The 25,559-nt window shown below is 35.8% G+C and overlaps 1 protein-coding gene across 2 annotated transcripts; it reads right to left on the bottom strand.

Moving 5' to 3' along the window:
* Nucleotides 1-22,782: 22,782 nt before the first annotated feature.
* Nucleotides 22,783-25,350, bottom strand: LOC148012304 (uncharacterized). Of its 2 annotated transcripts, XM_087669007.1 has the most exons (4): nucleotides 25,154-25,349; nucleotides 24,878-24,958; nucleotides 24,517-24,712; nucleotides 22,783-24,352 (listed from the first exon to the last, which is right to left on the bottom strand). In XM_087669007.1, exons 1-3 carry the CDS (start codon nucleotides 25,224-25,226, stop codon nucleotides 24,519-24,521), a joined length of 348 nt encoding a protein of 115 aa, XP_087525133.1. In that variant the 5' UTR covers nucleotides 25,227-25,349; the 3' UTR covers nucleotides 22,783-24,352; nucleotides 24,517-24,518. The 2 variants fall into 2 exon arrangements, with proteins under 2 accessions (XP_087525133.1, XP_087525134.1); XM_087669008.1 differs by lacking the exon at nucleotides 22,783-24,352 and having other exon boundaries at nucleotides 24,376-24,712; nucleotides 25,154-25,350.
* Between the last annotated feature and the right edge of the window lie 209 nt (nucleotides 25,351-25,559).

The following is a 25,559-nucleotide window of genomic DNA, read 5'->3' as shown; positions in this document are numbered from 1 at the left end:
GTACCCCTGGACACCCCAAGCTGGCATACAGGGCTAGATTGGTAGCAAAGGGTTTTAAGCAGGAGCATGGTGTGGACTTTGACGAGGTCTTTTCTCCTATGGTTAAGATGACCACCCTGCGCTTAGTCTTGGCTTTGGTTGCTCAGCTTTACTTGGATTTATACCAAATGGATGTCAAGACGGCTTTCTTACATGGGGACTTGCATGATGAGATTTATATGGAGCAACCTAAGGGCTTTGCAGAACCTAGCAGGCAGCACCTAGTGTGCAAATTGAAGAAAAGTCTTTATGGCTTGAAACAGGCACCTAGGGAGTGGTATCATAAGTTTGATGCCTTTATGCAGTCACAGGGCTACAGTCAGAGTGCTATGGATCCGTGTCTTTACACAAAGAAAGCCCATGATGGTTCTTTATTGATTTTGGTACTCTATATGGATGATATGCTGATAGCAGGGAAAGCTCATGATGAGCTAGATGCTCTTAAGGCTCAGCTCAAGAAGAGCTTTGAGATGAAAGATCTGGGACAGGCCGCTCACATACTTGGTATGTGCATTAGACGCGACAGGCATCAGGGACTCCTCTACTTGTCATAGAGTAAGTACATTCATAAAGTCCTTGAGTGCTTCCGTATGCAGGACGTAAAGCCTATTGGCTGTCCATTGCCTTCTTATGTGAAGGTATCACAGGTTGATTGTCCGCAAATAGATGAGTAGAGGGTTGAGATGGCCAAGATTTCCTATGCATCCACAGTGGGCAATCTTATGTATGCCATGATAGCCACTCGTCCAGATATTGCCTTTGCAATTGGTGTTGTGGCACGGTATATGGCTACACCTAGCAAGAAGCATTAGGATGTCGTGAAAGGTATCATGAGGTACCTAAAGGGCACTGCAGATATGTGTATATGCTACGGCAGCCAGGATACAGGAATCGTGGGGTACACTGACTCTGATTATGCAAGACATGCAGATAGTAGGAAGTCCACTTCCAGCTATGTATTCACCTATGCTGGAGGTGCTGTTTCTTGGATGTCTAGGGTGCAAAAATGCACGGTCCTTTCTACTATACAGAGGCAGAGTATGTTGCAACCACTGAGGCTTGCAAGGAGGCCATTTGGTTGGGTCATTTAGTTGCTGACCTTGGTATTGATGCTATCCCTATACTACATTCGGATTCTATGAGTGCTATTCAGTTAGCCAAGAATCCGGTCTTCCATGCGAAGACGAAACACATTGAGATGAGGTATCACTTCATATGTGGGGTCATTGAGGACAAGTCTGTTGATCTTTTCAAGATCTCGAGACCAGGATCCTGCAGATTTGCTCACGAAAAGCCTCTCTATAGAGCGCTTTGCCTTCCTCAGGAGGCTGATGGGCGTGGGATGAGATGACATCTTTCCTCATCTTGTTGTACTATCTTTTTTCTTTTTCTTTTCACTCCTCACTGGGGCAGATTCGCCTTTAAGTGGGAGGTTGTTGGGGGTAAAGGCGCCTCTGCCTAGCCGCTTGTGTATTACTACACTGACAGTCACCGCCACTGCACACTGCAGGTGGCGGGCGCCCGTCACCATCACTTTATTCTTTATTCTTTTAGTGACAGTTTGAATAAAGGAAGGCTAGATCACACATTGTGACTATTGGAGTTCCAATTTCTAGTATCACCCTTTCTTGCTCTTACTCTCCTGCCATAGCTCTCGAGTCCAACCTTCGATCCGTTGCTCCCTTTCACATACCAACTACTCATCTCATCAAAAATAACATCCCTGCTAACTTTGAATTCACTTGTGACATGGTTATAACAATGATACCCTTTGTTCTCCAATAAAAATACATTTTTCAACCTTTGGATCAAGCTTCTTTTGTAGCTCATCTAGCACATGAACATATGTAATACAGCCAAATACTTTCAAGTCTGACACATCGCGGCTTCTTACCTATAAAGCATTCTTCAAGGGGTCATCCCACTGAACTGCAACTATGGGAGGGAATTTTATTCATAATATAGACAGCAGTATGAACATCTTAAAATAAAAAATATTTAATGCCCATGAAACTTCTGCAATATGCCTATTTTTTCTTTCTGCAACTCCATTTTGTTGTGGGATATACCTATAAGTAAATTTTCTATTTATCCCATGAGACCTCAAGAAGCCATTAAACTCATTAGAGAGGTACTCTCCCCATCCATTTGATCTCAATCACTTAACTTTCAAGCATGTTTCTATTTCAACAACTAACTTAAAGGATTTGAAGTGCTCAAATACATCACTCTTTTCATTCATGAAATATACCCATAGCTAGTTATTTGCTACCACCAAGAGATACATTCTGTGTAGGGCCCCAAACATTTGTATGCACAACATTATGTATATTTCTACTCACTTCTATGTCATGCAAAAAGGGTTGTCTTGCCTGCTTACCAAACTAACATGCTTCACACACTTTATGAAATTCTACAACTCTAAAAGAAGGCAACCCTGTAGCCAAATCTTTGGACTACATTGATTTCAACATTTGCACATTTGCATTTCCAATATATTTATGCCATATTTCAATGTCTACAACCACTCCTTTTCCTTTAGCATATATAGCAGCATTCATTGTAGGAATTCTAGCATCTAAAGTGAACATACGACCAACCCTACTTCCTTTTGCAACTAACCTGCACTTGGCATTAAACTTTTCTACAAAACAACCTTTTGTATTAAATCAAACTTGCAAACCTTGCTCTACCATTTGGCCAATAGACACTAAATTGTTTGTGATTGATGGCACATGTAATACATTTGTCAGACTTTTTGTCTAGCGGTCATGCAAAGACAAGGGAATCTTTCCAATGTGTGAAATTAGGTGGCATGAATCATCACCCATCTACACATAACCTGGATTTTGTAAGCCATGCATCTCTCCAAACCATTCAACATGACTGATCATATGAGTAGATGTACTTGAATCAATATACCATACATCATTATGTGTTCCCTTTCTTATAATAGCAGTCATCATATACTGCATAACAAGCAAATGCTCATTTTTGTCATCATCCTATTGTGAAGACGATGCATAATTTCCTTACTACAATTTACCACTACGAATATCATCCTTCTTAGCATAACAATGGGCTATAATATGACTCATTTTGCTACAATAATTGCAAACAATAGCAGAGTTTCCAGAACCTGTGTTCTTCCATCCACCTCTTCCTCTAGAGTTCCCCGTGCCTCTAAAGTTTTCAGGGCCTCCTGAAACCTATATTTCACCAAATTGATGATTTAACCTATTTTGCTAGTTATCACTAGCAAGTCCCATACCACAGTCTCTCAAAGAAGATCTACCACGTCCCCTTCTTCTTGAACTTGAGTAAAATTATTTGACCTATTCACCATCTCTTTCAAATGAGTCACCCTATGCATATTAATCTCTTCGGTAATCATGAGGGAGACCAGCTCATCAAAATTTGGAAATGGCTTTCGTACATATATAGAAGTGACGAATGATTTCTAAGCCTTTTCATTATTAAGACTACCCAAAGTAGATCAAACTAAATCATCATCACTAGGCATTACATCAATCATTAAAGCATCATTTGCAATGCTCCTTACCTTCAAAACATATTCAGTGATAGAAATTTTTACTTTCTTCAAGGTATTCAACTCTTGCTTGAGTTGAATCTTTCGTGCCTTTGTATTTATTGAAAACATGTTCTCAAAAATTGCTCTTCTTACATGTTTCTTGCTTGCTCAAACAACATTTCTTCTTCTGCTTCACTTCAATCTTCAAACCATCCTCTCTTAGTAGCACTTCTCTAATACCATGTCAAGAATCACGTGGTGGGGAGACTTGCTTGAGCTGCAGCCCAAACACACACTATACACACAAGAGAAAGCTCACTCAAGAACACAAGAAGAGAGATGGAGGCCAAAACATTTTCTTTCTAGTTTTTTATTCTTCTTCCATATGTTATACAATATATACCAAGTATAGATAAGATACAACATAAAGGAAAGTGACCTACTAAGTCAAACTGTGCATAACTGACTATACTAATCGACTAGCACTATATCTAAGCCAACTGTAGATAGGTGTAACAAACTAAATATAATAAGTGATAAGTTAGTGGCCATGTGAGGATATGAGGTAGATTCCTTCTCCATCTTCTTTCTCTCATTCTTCTCCATCTTATTCTCTTGTCATTGGCATACTTAGTGGTGGATGGGAAGGAGTCACAACATTGGATTGTGTTGTTTGGGTTGTTGTGAAGACATCTTTGAGACTTTAAGCTTTTTGACTACAACATGAGAAGGTAAGTTGGTGAGCTTCATGAACCTCAAAGCTAGTCTTGTATTCTTGCTTTTTTATGTTGGGGAGAATGGCAATGGTTAGTTAGAGTGGAGTATTGAGAGGACAAGGTAAGAGAGTGTCACCAAAATGAGTTGCGACTTCTGAAAGAATAGAAGTCTATCCCCTAACTATTGTGTATTTAGTCCAATACTCTCCTCTTTCTATTATCTACTTTCCTCACTATATTCTCTCTCTTTCTCTCTCCTCTTTTTACTCTACTTTCTCTCTTCTTTCTTTACTTTAGTTATCCACTATTTCCTCTCTCTCCTCTGTATGCTGCTTTATATTCTCTCTTCTCTCACTTTTCTCTCTTGTCTCTCTTATGTCTTTTTAACTCTCCTCCCCCTTTTATTTCTCATCTCTCTCTACTCATCATCATAGGCATTTTATTAAAAAATTATTTAATATATATTTAACTATTTAATATCTATTTTGTATTGAAATAATAGTAAAAAAAAATTATTTTTATATTACTTATTTAATTTATTTAACTAATAAAAATATTCATCTCACATTTAACTATAAATTCATTTAAAGTATTTAATTTATATGCCTAGGTATGCTCAAAGATAGAGGCATGGATACAACATCAACTAGCTACTCACTTAAAGAGCTCTCCTAACTACCTCATCAATTACACTATGTTCCTATGTCAAACTCATTTTATATGTTAATATAATTTATATTACTATTTTCTCTCTAAATATTCTCTTCTCTCTTTACTCTTACTCTCTCCACTTTCATTTCATATGCTAAGTTAATTTATATTTCTCTTTTCTCTCTAAATATTCACATCTACATCTACTCTCTCTTCTCTCTCCCTATCAAGTGATAGAGTTACTAAAAAGCTATCAGATGTATTGTCTATCCTAGATATAAAGAGGAACTTACTTTCTATTGTGGCAATCACCAATCGTGGCATGAAGGTCCACTTTTATAAGAGTGCTACAAAAATAACAAATACTAATGGTATAATTGTTGAAAGAACAACTTGAAGTAACAACTTGTATTAGTTTACAACTTACACCATAGAAGTTGGGATTCACACAAGCAAGATTTGGCATAAGAGGTTTGGTCATCTAAGTATTTCTACTCTAAAATAAATGTCTAAGTATAAATTGAATGCAAATTTACCTCTAGTAATAATAGATTTGCTAGATACATGTGATGGTTGCATGATGGATAAGCAGTATTGATAGCCCTTTCCATAAGAAGTAAAAAGAGCACAAGCTCCTCTAGAGCTTGTACAAACATATCTTTATGGAAAGATGAAGACAAAAGATGTGGGAGGTTTCTCTTACTTCATAACATTGATTGATGGAACTACAGTAGGAGGACATAGGTATATTTCTTGAAGACCAAAGATGAAGCCTTTTTAAAATTCAAACAATGGTATGCTTTGGTAGAAAAATAATCTAGCAACAATCTAGGGAAACTTAGATTGGATATACGAGGTGAATTCACTTGACATGAACTCATAAAATATCACAAGGACCATAGATTAATAATCAACTCATTATGGCACATACACCTCAACATAACCAAAGCAAAAGGATCATGTCATAATGGAGATGGCAATGGTTATACTCAAAAGAAAGAATCTTTCAAACATATTTTGGACTGAAGTAATAAACATTGCTATTTATATCTGAAATCACAACTATAGCTCTACAAGCCTTTATTGGTAAGAAATTTAGCTGCTCATTTTAGAATCTTTTGAAGTAAATCTTTTGTGCACATGCTAGATGCTTCAAAAACCAAGTGGAAGTTAAGGAGCCAAAAATACATGTTCCTTTATCCATCTACAACCCTTCTAAAAAGAAGGTCATCATAAGTCATGATGTGGTACTTGTTGAGAAGCCATATCAAGTGGAGGAGGAAGATTCTTCTTTAGTCACCCAAGAAATCCCTAGTTACATCATCCACAACCACTAGATGTAGGTCAATAAACCCCTGCCATGCTTACAAGGTACGAACACCTTCAACATGATAAGAATGAGCATAATGAGCCCAAAAAAAGGAATTCTTGAAGTAAATCTTTTGTGCACATGCTAGATGCTTCAAAAACCAAGTGGAACTTAAGGAGCCAAAAATACATGTTCCTTTGTCCATCTACAACCCTTCTAAAAACAAGGTTATCATAAGTGATGATGTGGTACTTGTTGAGAAGCCATATCAAGTGGAGGAGGAAGATTCTTCTTTAGTCACCCAAGAAATCCCTAGTTACATCATCCACAACCACTAGATGTAGGTCAATAAACCCCTGCCATGTTTACAAGGCATGAACACCTGCATCATGATAAGAATGAGCCTAATGAGCCAAAAAAAAAGGAAGCCATTTGCTAAATGGGTAATTCAGCTCTTAGATAGCAAGGATCCACTAGTAATAGAGGACAAAAGAAGCTTCAAACCTTGTTGCCCTGCCTGCAGACTCTTCACAGTGAACTCTTCTACAACAACCAACTTCAAGCTCTTGCACTGCAGAAATCCCAAGCTCCCGATTGCTTGAACCAAGCTCTGATACCACTTTGTTGAGTTAGCTACAATGGAGCTTTTGTGTAGAGATGCACGTTGAGAGAGAGAAGAGACAGAGACACACGATTTGTGGTACTAAAGAGTGTACCTCAATAATGATTTTAGATAGGTATATGTGCTATGTACAACCTGGCCCTTACATGTGGAAATATGGAAGATCCAAAGTGGATAAAAGCTACGCAAGTGAAACACAATCCTCCTATCCAAGATTTCCAATGTTTGATACCTTTTGGATTTCATTACAACATTTTGGAGCTAATTTTGTAGCCAACTAAGCCTTCGAACCATGTTGATATTGATTGCCAATGTCAAATCATCATGAGAAATCTTAGAAGGTTTTGGTGTCTTCAAAAACATCCTTGGAAATATCTCGCAAAGTGCAAAGTGCTTAGTGGAATCATGCTTCATTGGTGAACTTCATGTTCAAAGTGCAATTCGAGATCAATGTCGTGCAACCAATCATGCAATGCAGCATAGAAAAGGATGGATGCATATAAAAGGATCATACCTATCCTAGCTAGAGTGCATGTGTGAGATGCAAGAATGCAAGCATAGTTCCTTGATGAGAATTAGAATCTTTACTCTCATTTCACCTCTCAATCAAGGAAAATATTTCTCTACTCCACTCCCTCAAAAATCATAGTCACTCCATAAAAAAACCAATCATTTGATGTTTGACCATGAGAACAACACCTAGGCTCATATGGATGTTGAAGTCATTCATGACACTCCATTCACCTTTTCACCTCACCTTCTCTCAATCAAGTGTTCTTGATTGAGCGATGGAATTCCCAATAGTGCATGTGCAAGGAACCTACATGCTCAATGTGAATGGTATGCTTGCCACATTGTTTGGATTTTCTTGGCAACTCCTAACATGACCTTGTGTATATGTAGATGATGTGATTTCAGAAATCTTATGAGTGCTCGAGTAGCAAACTCATGTACTCATTATGAACCCTACTAGCAATGACATTATGAACCCTACTAGCAATATCATTATGAACCCTACTAGCAATGACATTCAGACTTATGTATGGCCTTGATTTTTACTCAAATATTGCACTTCTAATAACAAGGCTTCTAATAGTGATAAGTATTGGAATTATGTATCCTTTCATGGATGCATACTAGTCTCACATCTCTCTCACATATATAGAACTATGATTGGGAAGAACAACCTCATAATGTTAGACTATGAAGGCAGTATTTCTAGTGTGTTGGTACCATACATGTATGGGTTCTAGCTACAAGAGGTTGTATTGTATGCTTTGTTCACTCCCAACATGGTTTGGTGTCCCCACTAATAAGTCCTCTTAGATTCTTCTAGTTTCCCTTGTGTATATTTATTTCCTATGCAAAATGGCATCTAATTTACCAAGGTTTTGTGGAAAATGTGGAGAGGATGCCAAAAGATTTTTTGAGACCTTAGAAACATGTTTACTCAAAGGTATCAAAGACCCACCAAGGTTTTTGCAAGTCTTTGTATTTTTTTATAGAATGAAGCAAGATAATGGTGGCTAAGATATGAGGTAGATCAACATGCTACTATGATGTATGATGCTATCAAGAATACTTTTCTAGAGTGTTTCACAGTGTGAGAGGATCCTAAGAGGAGCTACATCAAGAAGAAATCTAGTTTGTGGATCATTTTGCAAGGCCTTTTGATAATTTGTGGTCAAGATAGTGTGACAATCTAGGGGAGGGCAAACCACCCTCTATATTGAAGAAAGCCAATCTATGTTAAGTCTAAATAAGAGCCTACATGTAAATGTTGAATTAAAATGTCCCAAGAGTTTTGAAGTTGTTGTATCATTGGCTAAAGCAAAGGAGTTCAAAGTGTTGAAGCTACAAAAGCTATTTTCTAGTGACGAGCATTCGACATCTTTCTATTTTGGTAAGCAATGTGTGGCACCTAGGCCTAAACCACCTATTTTCATATGAAGTGATACTTATCTTTCTCAGACTATGTTCATGAGAAAAGAGAGAAACCAGCTTTGACTTTTGGTCCATGATATCTATCAAGTGAAAAATGTAAGGGATGTAGTCCCTACTAGAGACCTATATATGTGTAAGGAAAAGAATGGAGAGCCTTTTGATGAGGCAAAATCAAACGTACTAAATATTAAGGAAGAGAACTAATATTGATGTTCCTTCTATTTATGCTTGTTTTATACCTAAGTCATGTAGTCTTGATGATGATGAGCATGTTGCTAACATGTGTTTTCTTGATCCTGTTAATGAGAAGGTAACTTTCACAAAGCCTCTATCTTGCTAATATGTGTTGTCATGATTGTGTTAATGAGAATGTAACTTTCAAAGAGCCTCTATGTTTAGAAGTCATGGATGCAGATACACAAGTTGTGGATGAGAAAGAGGAGGAATTTGATATGCCTAACAATAGAAGGATCACAAGAAAGAGCTTTTGTCTAATGATATAGAGTAAGGAAGCAATGTTCTTAAGGAAGAGCGATGCCATAGCATTGCAAGGGAAACAACAAAATTCAATGTTTATATGCAAGAAGAAGATGTACATGTGTGTGTCTTTATGCAAGAGTTGGATGTTGTACGGCAGTCAACATAGTGTCCCACAACATGTGCAAGGATAGAAGTGTGTAAGATTATACAAAGGAAAAGTATTGCATTCACAAGGAATCCAACCTCTAATTGGCATGAACAAGCATGTGATATGCTAGATAGATGTCCTTTTGATGCAAAGAAGCTGATGGTGAGTCAAGCAATGAGGAGACCAAGGTTTGTGTTTGATTTTAACAGAAAAAGTTTTAAGGAGATATGTTGTGCAAGTATATACATGTTTCAGCAACTAGATGTCACAAATAACATGGTGGGGGGAGCATAGTTGAGCTACTACGTTGTGAACACACATAATACATAAAAGAGGAAGCTCTATCAAGAACACAAGAAAAAAGATAGAACCTAAAGCGTTTTCTTGCTAGTCTTTCTTCCTTCTTTCACTCATAATATAGTGTATACAAAGTATAGATAAGATATAACATAAAGAAAAGTGGCCTACTAAGTTGAACAAGGCATAACTTACTATGTTGACTAGTGTTATAAGTATGTTATGTGTAGATAGGTGTAACTAACCAAATATAATAAGTGATAAGTCAGCAACCATGGTAGGATCATGGATGTGTTGTGTATACATGTGGACTCATCTAACCAAGTGGTCCATTATCAATGTCCACACATGTTGAGCTTGCCATCTCAACACTTCCCTCAAGCTCAATTGCATCTTTGCAATTCCATGAAAGCTTCAAAATCCTTGAAGTTTGTTGGCATCTAGTGCTTTTGTAAAAATGTCAACTACTTGATCTTATGTACTAACATACACCAAGTCAATCTCACTCACAAGTACCTTCTCTCTCACAAAGTGGTATTGTACCTCAATGTGTTTTATCCTAGCATGGAACACTAGGTTTCTAGCTAACTATATGCTACTTATCTTGTAATAATGAATGACAATAGGACAATCTTCATGTACATGCAAATCACCTAATAACTTTTGTAGCTATACGACCTCACACATGGCCATCTTAGTCCCTCTCTATTCATCCTTTATACTTGATAAACCAACTATTGGTTACTTTTTTCATTTTGCTCCTACGAGTAATCGCTACACTACCAAGAGAAAATGGCAGTCTTTTAATTAGCCCTTCTATCAAAATATAGTGTGCATTTGTATACCCAAACACCTATATACCCTTGCCTACCTCATAAAAATTTCCATAATGTAAGGTGGACTTCACACACCTCAACATATATCTAACTACATCCCAATGAGGCTTCCTCAGTACCTATGTAAATTGACTCACAAGACCAATAGCATAGCTCAAGTCTTGTCTTGTGGTATTTATATATATTAAAATCCCTATTATCCTCCTAAACATAGTAGGGTTTTCTATCTCATCCCCAATATCAACACTCAACTTTATATTTTGCTCCAATGGAATTGAAAGAGGCTTACATGTTGTCATGCCATACTTGAATAATGTATGTTGCCTTGGAACAATCATATACCATCATCACATCTAATCACCTCAACACCATGAAAGTATTTGAGCTCACCCAAATCCTTCATCTCTAACTTTTGCTTTAAAAGGCTCTTAACATTATCAATCCCACTATCACTATCACTTGTAATAATAAAGGCATCCACATATATGACTATGATGACCAAACTTACATCACCTTTCTCACATAAAGTGAGTGATATGCATCATACATATAAAAGCCAATGTTGACAAGATACTCTCCGATCTTGTCAGACCATGCTCTAGGTGCTTGCTTTAGCCTATAGAGCATCTTTTTTAATTTACACATATACATGAGATGCTCTAAATCCTCATAACCTGTCGGTTGCTTCGTATATACCTCTTCTTAAAAATTACTATGCAAAAGAGTATTCTTAACATCTATCTGCAATAAACACCAACCTTTGGCTATCAATTGTTATCTTAGTAACTAGACTAAATGTCTCTTCATAGTCTACACCATATGTTTGTACGTAGCCTTTTGTAAACCAACCTTGCTATATACTTTCTAATAGAATCATTTGTATTATGCTTTATTTTATAGATCCACTTATATCTAATAGCTTTATTTTACTTGGCTAATGATGCTAGATCCCAAGTCCTATTGGCCTCGAATATAGCCATCCCCTCATTCATTGATGCATCCCAATAAGCATAACTAACAGTCTCTTCAAACTAAGTAGGTTGAACATTCTAAACTATCTTTACCATATAAGTATAATGATGAGCTACATACCCCTCAAACCTAAATATTTTAATAGGATATCTCATCCTACTAAACCTACATACCATTGGATCACTCAATGGAGCCTTTACATTACCATGTGCCCTCTATCGACTTGGTTTCCTCACTGATGGAATATCAAGCTCATAATCCAAAATATTTGACCATTAGAGCCTCCATCAAGAGAATGACTAATAGATGTATCAGTATCATCTAACACTTTCTTCTTTCCTTTGTCATTACTTGCAACTAGTAAAGACACTAGAAGATATAAAGCTACTCCTTAGTCTCCCAAACCAAGGACTAAGTATAGACTTACTACCAAATGATCTCTCTGGCCCACTAAGGCTCCGTGATTCTTGATTTTCTGTATGCATATGTTTATCATAATCATCAACATCATTCTGTGCATCTCCATTAGTAGATGCATACCAACTTTTCATCTCATCAAAAAAATCATCCCTACTCACTCAAAAATCACCATTGACAAGGTTATAACAATAATACCCTTTCTTCTCAATAGAGTATCAAGCTCTCAAACACTTCACTCTTTTCCTTCATAAAATAAACCTATAGTTTCCTAAAGAAATCATTAATGAATGTAACTAAATACTTACTACTACCAAGAGATACATTTTTCGTAGTCTCCCAAATATCTATATGCACAACATCAAGTATGTTCTTCCATACATATTTATCATGTGAAAATGATTGCCTTTCTTGCTTTCCAAATTGACATGCTTCATAGGCTTTATGTGATTCTACAACTCTACATGACAAGTGTGGAACCAAAACCTTTAGGCCATATTAATTTTAGCCTTTGCAAATTTTCATATTAATATATTTGTGCCATATTTCAATGTCTACAACCAAACTTTTGGCTTTAGCTTACATAGTACCATTTATAGCAAGAACTCCAGTATGTAAAGTAAACATCCAGCCAACTCTTCTTCCTTTTGCAATCAATCTACACTTATTATTAAATTCTTCAACAAAATAGCCCTTCGCATTAAATCTAACCTATAGTCCTTCCTCTACCATTTGATCAACAGATACCAAACTCTTTGTGATGGACACCACGTGTAATATATCTAATAAATACTTTGTCTAACCATCATCTAAGGACAAAGGAAATTTTCCAATGTGTGGCATTGGTGATTGACATGAATCATCACTTATCTCTATATAATCTAAACCTTATAAATCATATATTTTTTCAAATCATTCAGCATGGCTTGTCATATAACTAGATGCACTTGAATCAATATATCATGTATCATCACATGCCCCTTTCCTTATAACAACATTCATTATATGTTGCATAATAAGAAAGCACTTATTTTTGTCATCATTCTATCTTGAAGATAATACATAATTTTCTCATTATAATTTTTTGTTATAAATATCATCATTTTTATCATAATAATGGATTGCAATATGACATCTTCCATAGTAAAAATAAATCAGATTAAAATTACTAGAACCTCTATTTTGCCATCTACCTCTTTCTCTAGAGCTTCCCTCGTCTTTAGAATCACTAGTCTCCTAAAATCCGCATGTCACCAAACTATTGATTTCACCTATTTTTGTCGGTTACTACTAGTTAAAACACATATTATGGCATGTTGAAGAGGATCTACCATATCCCCTTCTTAAACTTTAGTAAAATACTTTGACTTGTTCACCACTTCTTTTAGATGATCCACCTTGCATATTGATATGTTAATTCATCAATGAGAGAGACCAAATCATCAAAATCTAGAAATAGTTTTTGTACATACATAAAAGTAATAATAAAATATTTTGAAGCCTTCTCATTATTAAGGCCACCTAAAGTAGATACAAAATTATCATCATCATCACGCTTTGCAACAATAACTGCTAAGGCATTCGTAATGCTTCTCACCTTTCAAATATACTCATGTAGAGATATCTTTCCTTTCTTCAAACTATTTTGAGTTAAATCTTTCATGCCTTTGTATTTATCCAAAATATATTTTCAAAGGTTGTCCAAGTTTTATGTGAGTCTTCTACATTTTTAGTATGCCCCAACATAGTATTATCAATAACACAAACAATCAATACATTACTTTTTTCTCTTTTACATTCTATTTTTTCCACACATGTATTTCTTCTGCAGTCTTGCAAGATTACTTAGCTTTGGTTTCTTTTCTTCGTGTGAAACAAACTTGTAGGGGCCTTTTCCAATGACAAAGTTCATCACATAGAACTTTCATGATGGATAATTGTTCTTATCTAGCTTCTTAATAATAGGATTTCTACTATTGTCAATTATTATGACAAAATTGAGTATTAAACAACAAGCAAGTCTTTTGCAACCTTCCATAAGATGTGCATAGCAATAAACTAGGCAACCTTTTTCACTAACTTTTCAATAGTACATACAATTTGCAACCTATTTATTGATAAACTTAGTGTTTACTTCCTGAAAACCATCTCAAAACTTATATATTTGAAACTTGTAGCATGTATATGTGAGAACAACTGACACAACTGAAATTATCATAGACCCTAAGATTTTATTCTATAAGCTTACAAATCTAAAATTAGGAATGAAATTGCCTTGGATAGCCAAAAACACAACAATCCAATGTGTTTTCTCTGCCTTACTTTCAATGCCTCCAAAGGCACTATCCAAGGGAAAGACACAGAGAATGGGAGATCTTCTTACTAATTACTTCTTTACTTGAATCTTTTCTCCTTCTCCTTCACTTTAGCCTTTAAAACTAGCCTCTCTTAATGGCACCACTCTAATATCGTGTCACAAATCACGTGGTAGAGAAGAGACTTGTTTGAGCTATTGTATTATACACAATATATATAACAAGAAGCTCACTTAAGAATAGAAGAAAAGAGATTGAGTCCAGAATGTTTTCTTGCTTGTTTTTCTTCCTTATTTCACTCATAATATAATGTGTACAAAATTAGATAAGATACAACACAAAGAAAGTGGTCCACTAAGTCGAATACTACATAACTAACTATACTATTCAATTGGTACTAGAATTATACCAATTACTATAGGTATGTTTAACTAAACAAATATAACAAGTGATAAGTCAATGGCCATGTGAGGATTATAATGACCACTAACATTCTAAGTGTGGACATGCGGACTTATCTAACTAAGTGATCCATCATCAATGTCTATATGTGTTGAGCTTGCCATCTCAGCATTATGGGGGGAAAGTTAATGATATCAAGACTTTTATGGAAACTCTCAATTTATCCTAGTACATATATATATGACATGATTTTGGAAATATTAAGTGCTCTAGTAGTGAAAATGTGTGTACTCATTATGAACCCTAGTGGCAAGGACATTATGATTTTATTTTTTAGGCTTATATATGTCATTGTTTTTTATTGAATTATTGTGGCTTCTAATAATGCTTTTAATAGCCAAAAGTATTGGAAATATATACCTTGCATAGATGGGCACTTGTGTGGCATGTACATACTTATGATCATAAAGAAAAGCCTCATAATGTTAGTCTATCAAGGCATAGAAAAACAATCTCTATTAGCCTTAATGAGTTGAGCTTTAGAAGGCATGTGTATGGGGGCTAGTGGATGATTTAAAGAAATTATTTTAAGCCTTATAAAAGGCTAACAAAAATAAATAAACGTGATTATATGACGAAAATTGTTACACTATTGATGTGGAATAATTTCATGGAGTGTTGACACTTGGATAGTAGATTACATTTGGAATTGAAATAGAAAGCTAGACAAGTAGGTTTGAGCTATAGAATATGCAACATAACACATGTTATTGATATGGATTAGATAGGTGTATCTATTTCCTATTGCTCATGATTGTGTAGGGTGGAAGAGATGCTCCAATTTACTACAAATAGCATGCCATTTGAAGAGAAAGGGGAGGGAGAAGAGAATGGTAAAAGGACAACACTATAGTTATACCTGGCTACTATTCTTCTTCATGCAATGAAATAGGCTACTATTATTCTTCTCTTCCTTCACTCTACATGAGTATGTGGTTGCCATTATTCTTCTTTACTTTCCCATTTAGAGTAAATATGTTGATCAAATGGGATGTCCCTTTTCCTCTTCATGCTCTCTAAAAACAATGTGAGTTCCATGAAATGACGTACTATCCTTTTTCCCTTCACCATTTTCCCATGAGAATTGGTTTGTTAAGAGTACAAGAGAGTGATTTGAAGTACCTTGAAGACATAAGCTACTAAAAGAACAAATATATTTTGGACTTTGAAGTCCAGGATTGAAGCGTTTACCTTCTCAAATGTCATGGAAGGAGATGATTGTTTTTTAGGGATATATTTTATGAAATCATGTGGGGTAAGAGCTTACAAGAAATTAGGGTTATGCATTGCAATTATTATATGACATCCTGCAACTTGTATCAGCTAGAGATTATGTTTTGTAAGATGGATTAATGTGGTGATCCAAGTGCTGCTAGGGTTACTTCTTTTCTATTTTTGGAAGTCCTGCTAGGGCTTTTTATGGTGGTTCGTGGGCTGTTGGCCCACAAGTTTTTGTGATATTTTGATGGTGTTTTGGTGGGCTTACAAAGCTCACTTTGAAGAGTTTTGTCGTAGATTATATCAAACATTAGTGGCTTTTGGCCTAGTTTTTAAAGATATGATTAATTTTGTACTTGGTTTAAAAATGTACTTTTGATGGTCTTAGTGTAATGCCCAACATCTCTTTGTATCAAGTTGGCCTTGGGCCTTGTGCATAATATGCTTATCCCCACTACTTGGAGCTTTTTGTGGCTATGAGAAGAAACTTGCATATGTTCTTTCCAAAGTTGCTTAATCCTCCTTAAGGGACTCTTTCCTTGTTAAATGTACCTTGCATGCTTACATGCTCATGATTCTTGTGAAAAAACATCTAGCATATTCCAGTGTTCACATCAGTACCTACTTTCTAATGTAAATGATTTCCTTGAAGATAAAGAAGGATGTACCATGTACCTTACATTGCCATGATTATCAAAATGATGTAAATGTTATCCAAGGATAAGAAAGAAGAACCATGAACCTTTGCCTCATTGAAATGAGTTGCTTTGACGTATTGTATAGGTTTTAGTTTGGAACCTTGCAAGTGTAAGGTGGTGCTTCTATTCTAACATGCCATTAGTGAATTTGGATATTTCCAACAAGTTTAAGACTCATGGTTAAAACTTTCTCTTTGCTATAACTCTCACATCATGGCTCTTAATTTGGTGTTCAATAGCTCAATACATTCCATTTTTCATAAGGTTTCCAATTGTGTATTAGATGGTAGCTTTGGGTGACTTGAAGGCATCTTTTTTTTAGTTCCAATATTCTAAAAATAAAAAATGGGACTTGACAGTTTCCCAAATTCACCAAAATTGTGTTTTCTTGGGTTGGTTGGGTGGGTGAGTGGGAAGAGATACATGTTACCAAGTGTGCTATTGGTTCACTATTGCTAGTGTGTTAGTACTATACATGTGCATGTTCTAGAGATAAGAGGTTTTGTTATGTGCTCTACCGACTCCCAACAATATGTTGGAGCAACTAAGCTTTTAATGCATATAGCTACATTAGGCCTTATGCATACAGTGCTCAACTATGTTGTGTCATGGAAGTTCCAAAAAAAGGAAACGACCCTCGAGTGTAGTGAATTGATAAAATATGCAACATGATGTGCACATTAACCTATAATACTATGAATATGCAAGCATAAAGGCAAGAAAATTTGCTTGATCTCTAGCATCAAGCAACTCTATTCAAAAGTTTAGCATCTACTTGTAAAAAATTTTGAAAATCTTGACCAAAATTTTATGTGCATCACGTAAAACAAAAATCATATCAAAGCATCCTAATCTAAGCACTAAACAAAAAATCCTATGCTACATAAACACAAAACAAGTAACCATACATGCAACCAAATAGCAACCAAATAGCTCTACCACAAGCAGTACAATTTGCATGAAAATGCATAACAACGTCTCTTTTTTTAGTAATAGATTTTTCTTTTTTTTCTAAATGAATGCAACAAGCTAAGGTGTGTTTTAACACTAGTTTTTCATCAAGAGCTTGGAATATGTTCTCATTGGAAACTCATAGTCATAATTTCCATGCTCTCCACAATCAAATGCCTCTTGGGTTCCACCCATATCATCTCAAAGCTAATCTCGTGTCAATGAAATTGGTTGAATCCATGGTAGTGTTTGAAGCACATAGCTTAATGAACCATCAAAAACATGATGCTTTGATTCTAGAAAATCCTACTACATGGTAGACAAGAGATCGAGTGTCTCTTTGGAGTCTTCAAATACTTTGTTGCCTTTAGATGTACATATTTTATGTGGTGTGCCTACCCTAAATTATGCTTTGGAATGTACCATGTGCTCAATCACTCATGCAACTCAAAGAAGTGCATATTAAAGAATAATGCTATTATGCAATCCAAACACTTAATGTAGTACACAAAAAGATGGATATAATCAAAAAATCACATATAGCCTATGCTATATTTTGCAATACTAAATGCAAAATGCAAACACATGATTAAGAATTAAAGTCCTTTATGCTTACCTCTTCACACTCATTAAAAGGAAATTATTGCTCTCCACTCCGATCTCCCAAGAACTCATATTGCTCATAAAGAAGAAATGGGCATTTGATGATTGACTAAAAGAACAACCCATTATCATGACTGATGGCATTCTTTAGGGCCCTCAAAATCAACCAACCTTCTTATTTACTCAACATGGAATTTGTATGAGTGGCAAAATATCCTAATTATGTGCATGCAAGAACAATACATGTACAATGAAAGGTGCTCTCTCAAGTGTGCATACATCTAATACTGCATATGGATGGAGTGGCACAAATTGCATGTTGGGGAAACTTACTTGAGATGCTACATTCAACACACGTAATCCATGTAAGGAGAAGATTACTCAAGAATAGAAGAAGAGAGATAGAGGCCAAAATGTTTTCTTCCTAATTTTTTCTTCTTCTTTCTCACACAATATAATGTTTTCTTGCTAGTTTTTCCTTTTTTTTCTCATACAATATAATATACACAAAGTGAGAAAAGATAAAATATAAAGAAAATAGCCTACTAATTCAAATAGTGTATATTAACTAGTTATACTAATTTACTGGTGCTATAACTACACCAAATGTATAGGTAAATGTAAATGTAACTAACCAAATGTAATAAGTAATGAGTTAATGGCCATGTGAGGGTCATACAGACCACTGACTTGCTACGCATAGATGTGTGGACCCATCTAACTAGGTAGTTTATTATCAATGTCCACACTCGTTGAGCTTGTCATCTCAAGACTTCCCCTCAAGCTCAAGTGCATCTCTACAACTTCAAATAAGCTTCAAAATCTTCAAAATTTTCTACACTCAATGTCTTTGTGAAAATATTAGCTACTTGCTTATGTGTGTTGACGTACATCAAGTTGATCTCACTTGCAAATACCTTCTTTCTCTCACAAATTGCCAATGCATCTCAATGTGTTTTTTCATGGCATGGAAGACAAGATTCCTAGCCAATTTTGTGCTACTCATGTTGTCATTATGAATTACAAAAACTAGGGCATCTATCTACACATCCAAATTAGCCAATAACTTTTGAAGCCATACCACTTTGCATGTAGCTTAGAATGCATCTAGCTTCCTAAGTATCTCAATAAACCAATTCACAAGCCCAACATCATAACTTAAGTTTGGCCTTGTAATAGTCATATTAATCAAACACCCTATACTATCTTCCAAAGCATAGTAAGTTCTTCTCTCTCCATCTCCAACATCAACACCAAACTTTGAATTATGCTCTAATGGCACTAAAAGAGACTTACACCCTCTTATACCATACTTGGATAATGTATCCATGCCATATTGTCTTTGCGGAGAACCATATACCATCATCACATCTTAGCACCTCAATACCAAGAAAGTACCTCAACTCACCCAAATCCTTTATCTCAAATTTTCACTTCAAGAGGCTCTTGACATCAACAATCCCGCTATCATTATCACTTATAATAACCAAGCATCTATATAGATTACTATAACAACCAAACCTCCATCTACTTTTCTCACATTAAGTGAGTGAGATCACATATGTATACAATTGCTCTAGAATTTATGTAAATCATTGCCATGTTGATATATTAATTACACTCATTTTTCTTCACCCTTAAGTAAGTCATAAGTGACTGGATGATTCACAACAAGGACAAGGATTTTCTATTTTCTCGCCAATCCACTCATAAAAATATATAGCCTTATGAGCTCATTGGGACCAATTAAAACCAAAGTGGCCCGCAAAATCTATGAAAAATGATAAATTGGCCTATTAGGATTTCTTCAATCTTGTTAAACCATACTCTAGGTGATTAATTAAGCCCCACAGAGAATCTTTTTTTATGTTCACACATACATGGGATGCTCCACATTCTCATAACATGTTGGTAGAGTTTGCATATTTTCATATGTACTTAAAATTTTATGTAAATAATTACTATGGTGACATGTTTACGCTTATTTTTGTTGACCCTTGAGCAAGTCACAAGTCATCTACTAATCGATAAAAGCTCACAAGGGTCTTTTATTTTGTTGTGAGGTCTAGTAAGAAAAATATATAACCCAATGAGCTTATTGTGCCCAATTAAAATCAAAATGGCTCCCAAATCTATTAAGAAGGATTTTGAGGGTCGATTGGGATTTCATTGAGAGCTTCTAGAGATTCTCTCTCTCTCTCTCTCTCTCTCTCTCTCTCTCTCTCTCTCTCTCTCTCTCTCTCTCTCTCTCTCTCTCTCTCTCTCTCTCTCTCTCTCTCTCTCTCTCATGGTAGGAGGGCCTACTGATTGGCATACATTATGCATTTGGCATATGCATGTCATGAGATAGTCCTCTCTTACCATTCAATATGTGTTTATGTGTGTGTATGCATGCAAGTATATGCTTTGTGTGACAAGGGGAGCCCTCTCATTGGCATGCATTGTGAACCTAGCATATGCATGTGATGAGGACTAGTAAGGCATTCCTCTCTTGTCACTCACTGTGTATAGGTACATATATATACATTATTCCTCTCTTGTCACTCATTGTATGTGCTCGCACACTCCACGCACACATGCATAGCAAGAGGAAGCACATCGATTGGCATGCAATATGCATGACATGCAATCATTGTTCCTATGTTAGGGTTTATATATATGTGTATTGTGTTGGACACATAGATTGGCATATGTCATGTATTTGACATATACATGTCATGTCATGACACCTTAGTCTTGTGAATGGGTATGCACACAAGTTGCTTCTCAATTAGGCACTTAGTCATGAATTTGACAAGGGTGTGTATGGTGAACTCCACATAGATGTGACCTTTTAGTTATGACATCTTCTGTTTCTTCTTGGGATATTGATAGACACCTAGTCATGAATTTGGCCAAATAATGTCCTAATGGGATACACTAAGATAATAGAGTAATAGTCATTTGGTCGTGCATTCAATGAGATAATGTTGCAATTGTCTTGTATTATTGAATGGGATGGGTAATAAGGTCAAATATTTGGCTACCCTCAATGATGTATGATTTCAATAAAGACTTGTAATATTTTTATGTTTTTGACTTAAAATTGTGTTGTAATTTATTTTGCACTTATGATACTATTATATGAAGAAATAAAAAATTAATAGAAGTTATACAATCTAACATTGAATATAGAATGTGATACCTATCAAACATTTCATGATAACCATGAATTCCAAGTGTGATTAACTTATCATAATTATATTCAGTATCTTGGACTCTTAGCTCCACTATATCCATATGAGGTATCACACTAGACTTTGATTCTCTCTCTCTCTCTCTCTCTCTCTCTCTCTCTCTCTCTCTCTCTCTCTCTCTCTCTCTCTCTCTCTCTCTCTCTCTCTCTCTCTCTCTCTCTCTCTCTCTCTCTATATATATATATATATATATATATATATATATATATATATATATATATATAAAATCATAATGAGAAAAAGGAGTTAAAACAAATGCCATGAGGCATATTCTTCAGTGGATTCCATGAGCTTTTGCGGTGGATTTCGTAAAACTATATTTATTTACCGAGACTCGTACACAAGGTGGATTCCTTGTGCGAGAAGTTGACGAGGACATCTATCCTTTTCGGGTATCATGTTAATTTAATGTGCACATGGGTGATTCCACAACGGGTGATTTCGCAAAATACATATTAAATTAATGTATGTTTACGAGTTTAGAGTGCACTCGTATTAACTTAAGGTTAGGACAAAGTTCCAGCCTATTTATTTATTTTGTAGCAATAGACTGCTAGGTATTCATTTTTATCGATTTAATTTTATTATTTTCTAACAGTTGGGAATGCTTTAGTTGATGTGTAGAGCAAGCAACGGTGGCATTGGGAAGCATCGGGCAATGGTGTGTATTCAGATTACCTAGATGAAATTTTCATTTTTTATGGGCATGTGCCTTATCATTAAAGGTGTGGCACTAATATTTATTTAGGCGCGCTTATTTATTAAAGCGTTGGACAAACATTTATTATTGTGTATGCACATAGACGCTCGATTTAAATATTTTATTATTGGACATTGTATTTGGGCACATCCCGATATTTGGGATGCCCAGCCGATTTATTCTTTATTTGGACAAAAGCAAACACAAAAGCCAAAAGCATGCTAATTGTAAATTGGGCTATTTTTTAGCTTGGAGATTAATAAATTTATAAATAAATGCCTTGTGAAGCACTCACACAAGGCATGGGGGAAGATTGTACCCAATTTGTCTTTTTGTCTCATGTCGTGCAAACTCTCTTCTTGCTTTATGGAGTTTTAGTAGAGTTCTTTGTTCTTGGGGACCTTCCGGCGTTCACTACGCATACATCATCCGATTTGCGCACCAAGGATCTTGAAGTTAATGCTACTTGGTTACCACTCTAGAATGACTTCTTCACTAACCATCTAGCCCCCTCTCCTAACATATATTCTTTGGCCCCTGTTGAAGTTGAAGAATGTTAACTAGTGATTATCAAGGTCGCACCTTGGGTTGTGGCTTGATAATTGCTATGTTCTAACCACACATTTGAGAAATATGAGTACCCTTGTTTGGCCTAGTAAAAGTGATTGAGGTAAGCTTAGTATACATTGTGTTAATCAAATCATTCAAAGATTGTTCTCTCATTTAGGAGTGGTGATTGTTTAATTACATAACTCAAAATTTTTGTTCATTCAAGATGGTGCCTTATCTTAGTGCGACCTTAGGGATAGGGAACTCTTGACATTGGGGTTGAAGCTTATCATTCACCATCTAGCCTTAATGCACTTTCAGTTGCAACCTTCAATTAACAAATGGTTAGGTTAAGCAAATGAATGGGAGCTAAACGAACATGGATTCTTCATTTTAAGACAATTAACATAACCTTTAAAATAGAAATGAAAATGCTAGGTATGAAGATATTAAAAAAATAAAGTTACAAGTGACTTAATTGTTTCGTCATCTTCTAAATGATATACCCTCACATTGACAAACAAGTTTTGCTTGCATCTTGAATCTCTTTGTGATTTTACATGGAAGGTTTTATAAATTCACACTCACTATTGCTATCATGTATGCTTACAAGTAGTACCATGTAATATAAATTTGATAGTTCCTTAATGGCCCTATTCAGAATAAAGAAGTCAATATAGAAGCTATAACTAAGGGAATAAATATTTTAAGCATAAGACTTGGCTACAATGCCACAATTGACTATTCAGCCTCTTTAGACATTCACCTTCAAATAACATATAGTTTTTCCAAAATGGCCATCTTCAAGTTCCAATTAGTGGTTACTAATTTAAGCCTTTTTAGCTTTCAAGATCTATTAGTTATCCATAGACAAAGTGACTAACAAAAAAGTTCTACCATAACCACTCGATCATTACAATGTACAACATTCTAGCCCATTTCCTCATCCAAATGCATGGATATTTTTCAAACACGGAATTATGAATTTTTAATCATTACAAGGAGAATTGATATATTTGATATTGACAATAATAGGACACATTTGGGAATGATTAGACATCCTAGATATGCATAATTTACGAATGGAGTACATAACAACTTTGAGTAGTGAGGTAGGAATGCATGTAATGATGTTCTATAGTTCTTTAAATAGGGGGATGATTTATATATTATGCTTTTACAATAGGAAATTCCTAAGCTTCCTTTCCTTCTCATTTTGCCTCTCTTTGTCCTCCTAATGAAACATTCATATGGTCAAATCCACTTATGTGGTAAATGTGCAAGTATGATAGCCACATAGATGGACTAATTTAGACTTGATGAAGAGCAACATGTTATAGCTTGTAATGAATGCTTAGGAAAATTATCGTGTGTATTAGCATTAATGGATATTGTAGCTGAACAAGAAGGTTAAACTTCTATACAAGCTAACAATTATAGAAGGATGACTATACAACCTTGTTGGTACTAATAATGTTTAGTAATGAAGCAATATATTGTAGGTCAAAGATGCCTCGAAGAGAAAATATCTCAACTATAATGAGGTGGTAATATATCAATAACACGCTAGAACATGTAGAGATAGACAAAAGTTTGGTGTTCTAGATTTATACTTGTAGAAAGAAGCGATGAATATCTGGCACCCATCAATGAATATCTGGCAAATAATAAAAACAGCCAATCGGCACACATTTTTTATTTTATTTTATTTTTTTAAAGAAAAAAGAAGCGATAATTTAGAAGCTAGATTGAAGATTTTTGATGTAGTAGATTAATATCTGTGTAAAAGAAGCGATGCAGGGTGGTTGTAAGCATAACAACCTCTAATACCCTCCGAGGATGTAAGACTGTGTGGCGTCGGCGTGGCGCATTCGAAGGAGGGCGTCCGCGGGGTGCATCTCTTCCTTATCGTCGTCGTCGCCGTCGTCGTGGGTTATCTGCATCAGATTCTCTTCTACCAGCCCCACACCATCCTTTACCTTCCATTGCTCGTCAGAAGCCCACTGCAAATTCGACCCTGCACTTGCCATCGTTTTCACCGGATAACAATTATTCACAGCTACATTAATTTTCCCGCTGCTGGGCGGCTAAATCCATTACCCTACTCGCCGCAGCCAGCAGAAATATACTCACACCATAGCGCTTAACGTAGCGGCCGTGGACCTCTCTGCATTTTGATTACCTTTCTCCCTCAATTGCAGTCGAAACAGCGCAGACTGATCATCCTGGCACATAACCAGCTGCCTCGTCTCTGAGCTCATTCCTGATAGAGGACCATAAACAATCAGGCGAGAGGAAGAAAGGATTCTGACAGAATCACAGTACTGAGAAAATGTATGATTGTATGTGTACAGATCCTATTCCCGGTATCGGAAGTGAAAGCGCATGAGTGTATGTGTACAGATCCTATTCCCGGTATCGGAAGTGAAAGTATCTGCGGATCCCATGGAAATTCTACCTAGCAAATCGCTGATTATCCATGGAAAGAAGACGGCAGCCATGGCCAAAGAAGCTCCTCTGCAGACCTTCATGGTGTGTGGGATAAAGATATAATGAAATGGGGTTCACTTTGTTCAATTGCCAAGCTCGTCCATTTTGGCAAGGCTGTAGGAGGAATATGTGCATTACTTGAATTTTGAATCACAGAAACAGCTAACATATCTTATCAACTATTCAAAAATAACCCAAGAAAACCAACAACAAAGGAATTTACCATGCAGGGAAAGCTCCTCAAACAGCAAGGATCGAGTAGTTTTTCTTGCTGTACCTTCTCTTTCTCCTTTAAAAAATCTATCTCTTTTAGTGATAGGACCCTCCATTGCTCTCCATGCCACACCTTTAATCCTTAGCCTTTTCCAAGTCAA

Source organism: Lygodium microphyllum, chromosome 27 (genome assembly GCF_053477565.2).
Source record: "Lygodium microphyllum isolate KBCC chromosome 27, Lygodium_microphyllum_v1.1.10, whole genome shotgun sequence".
Taxonomy (NCBI): domain Eukaryota; kingdom Viridiplantae; phylum Streptophyta; class Polypodiopsida; order Schizaeales; family Lygodiaceae; genus Lygodium; species Lygodium microphyllum.
This window is presented reverse-complemented; position numbering and strand designations above follow the sequence as displayed.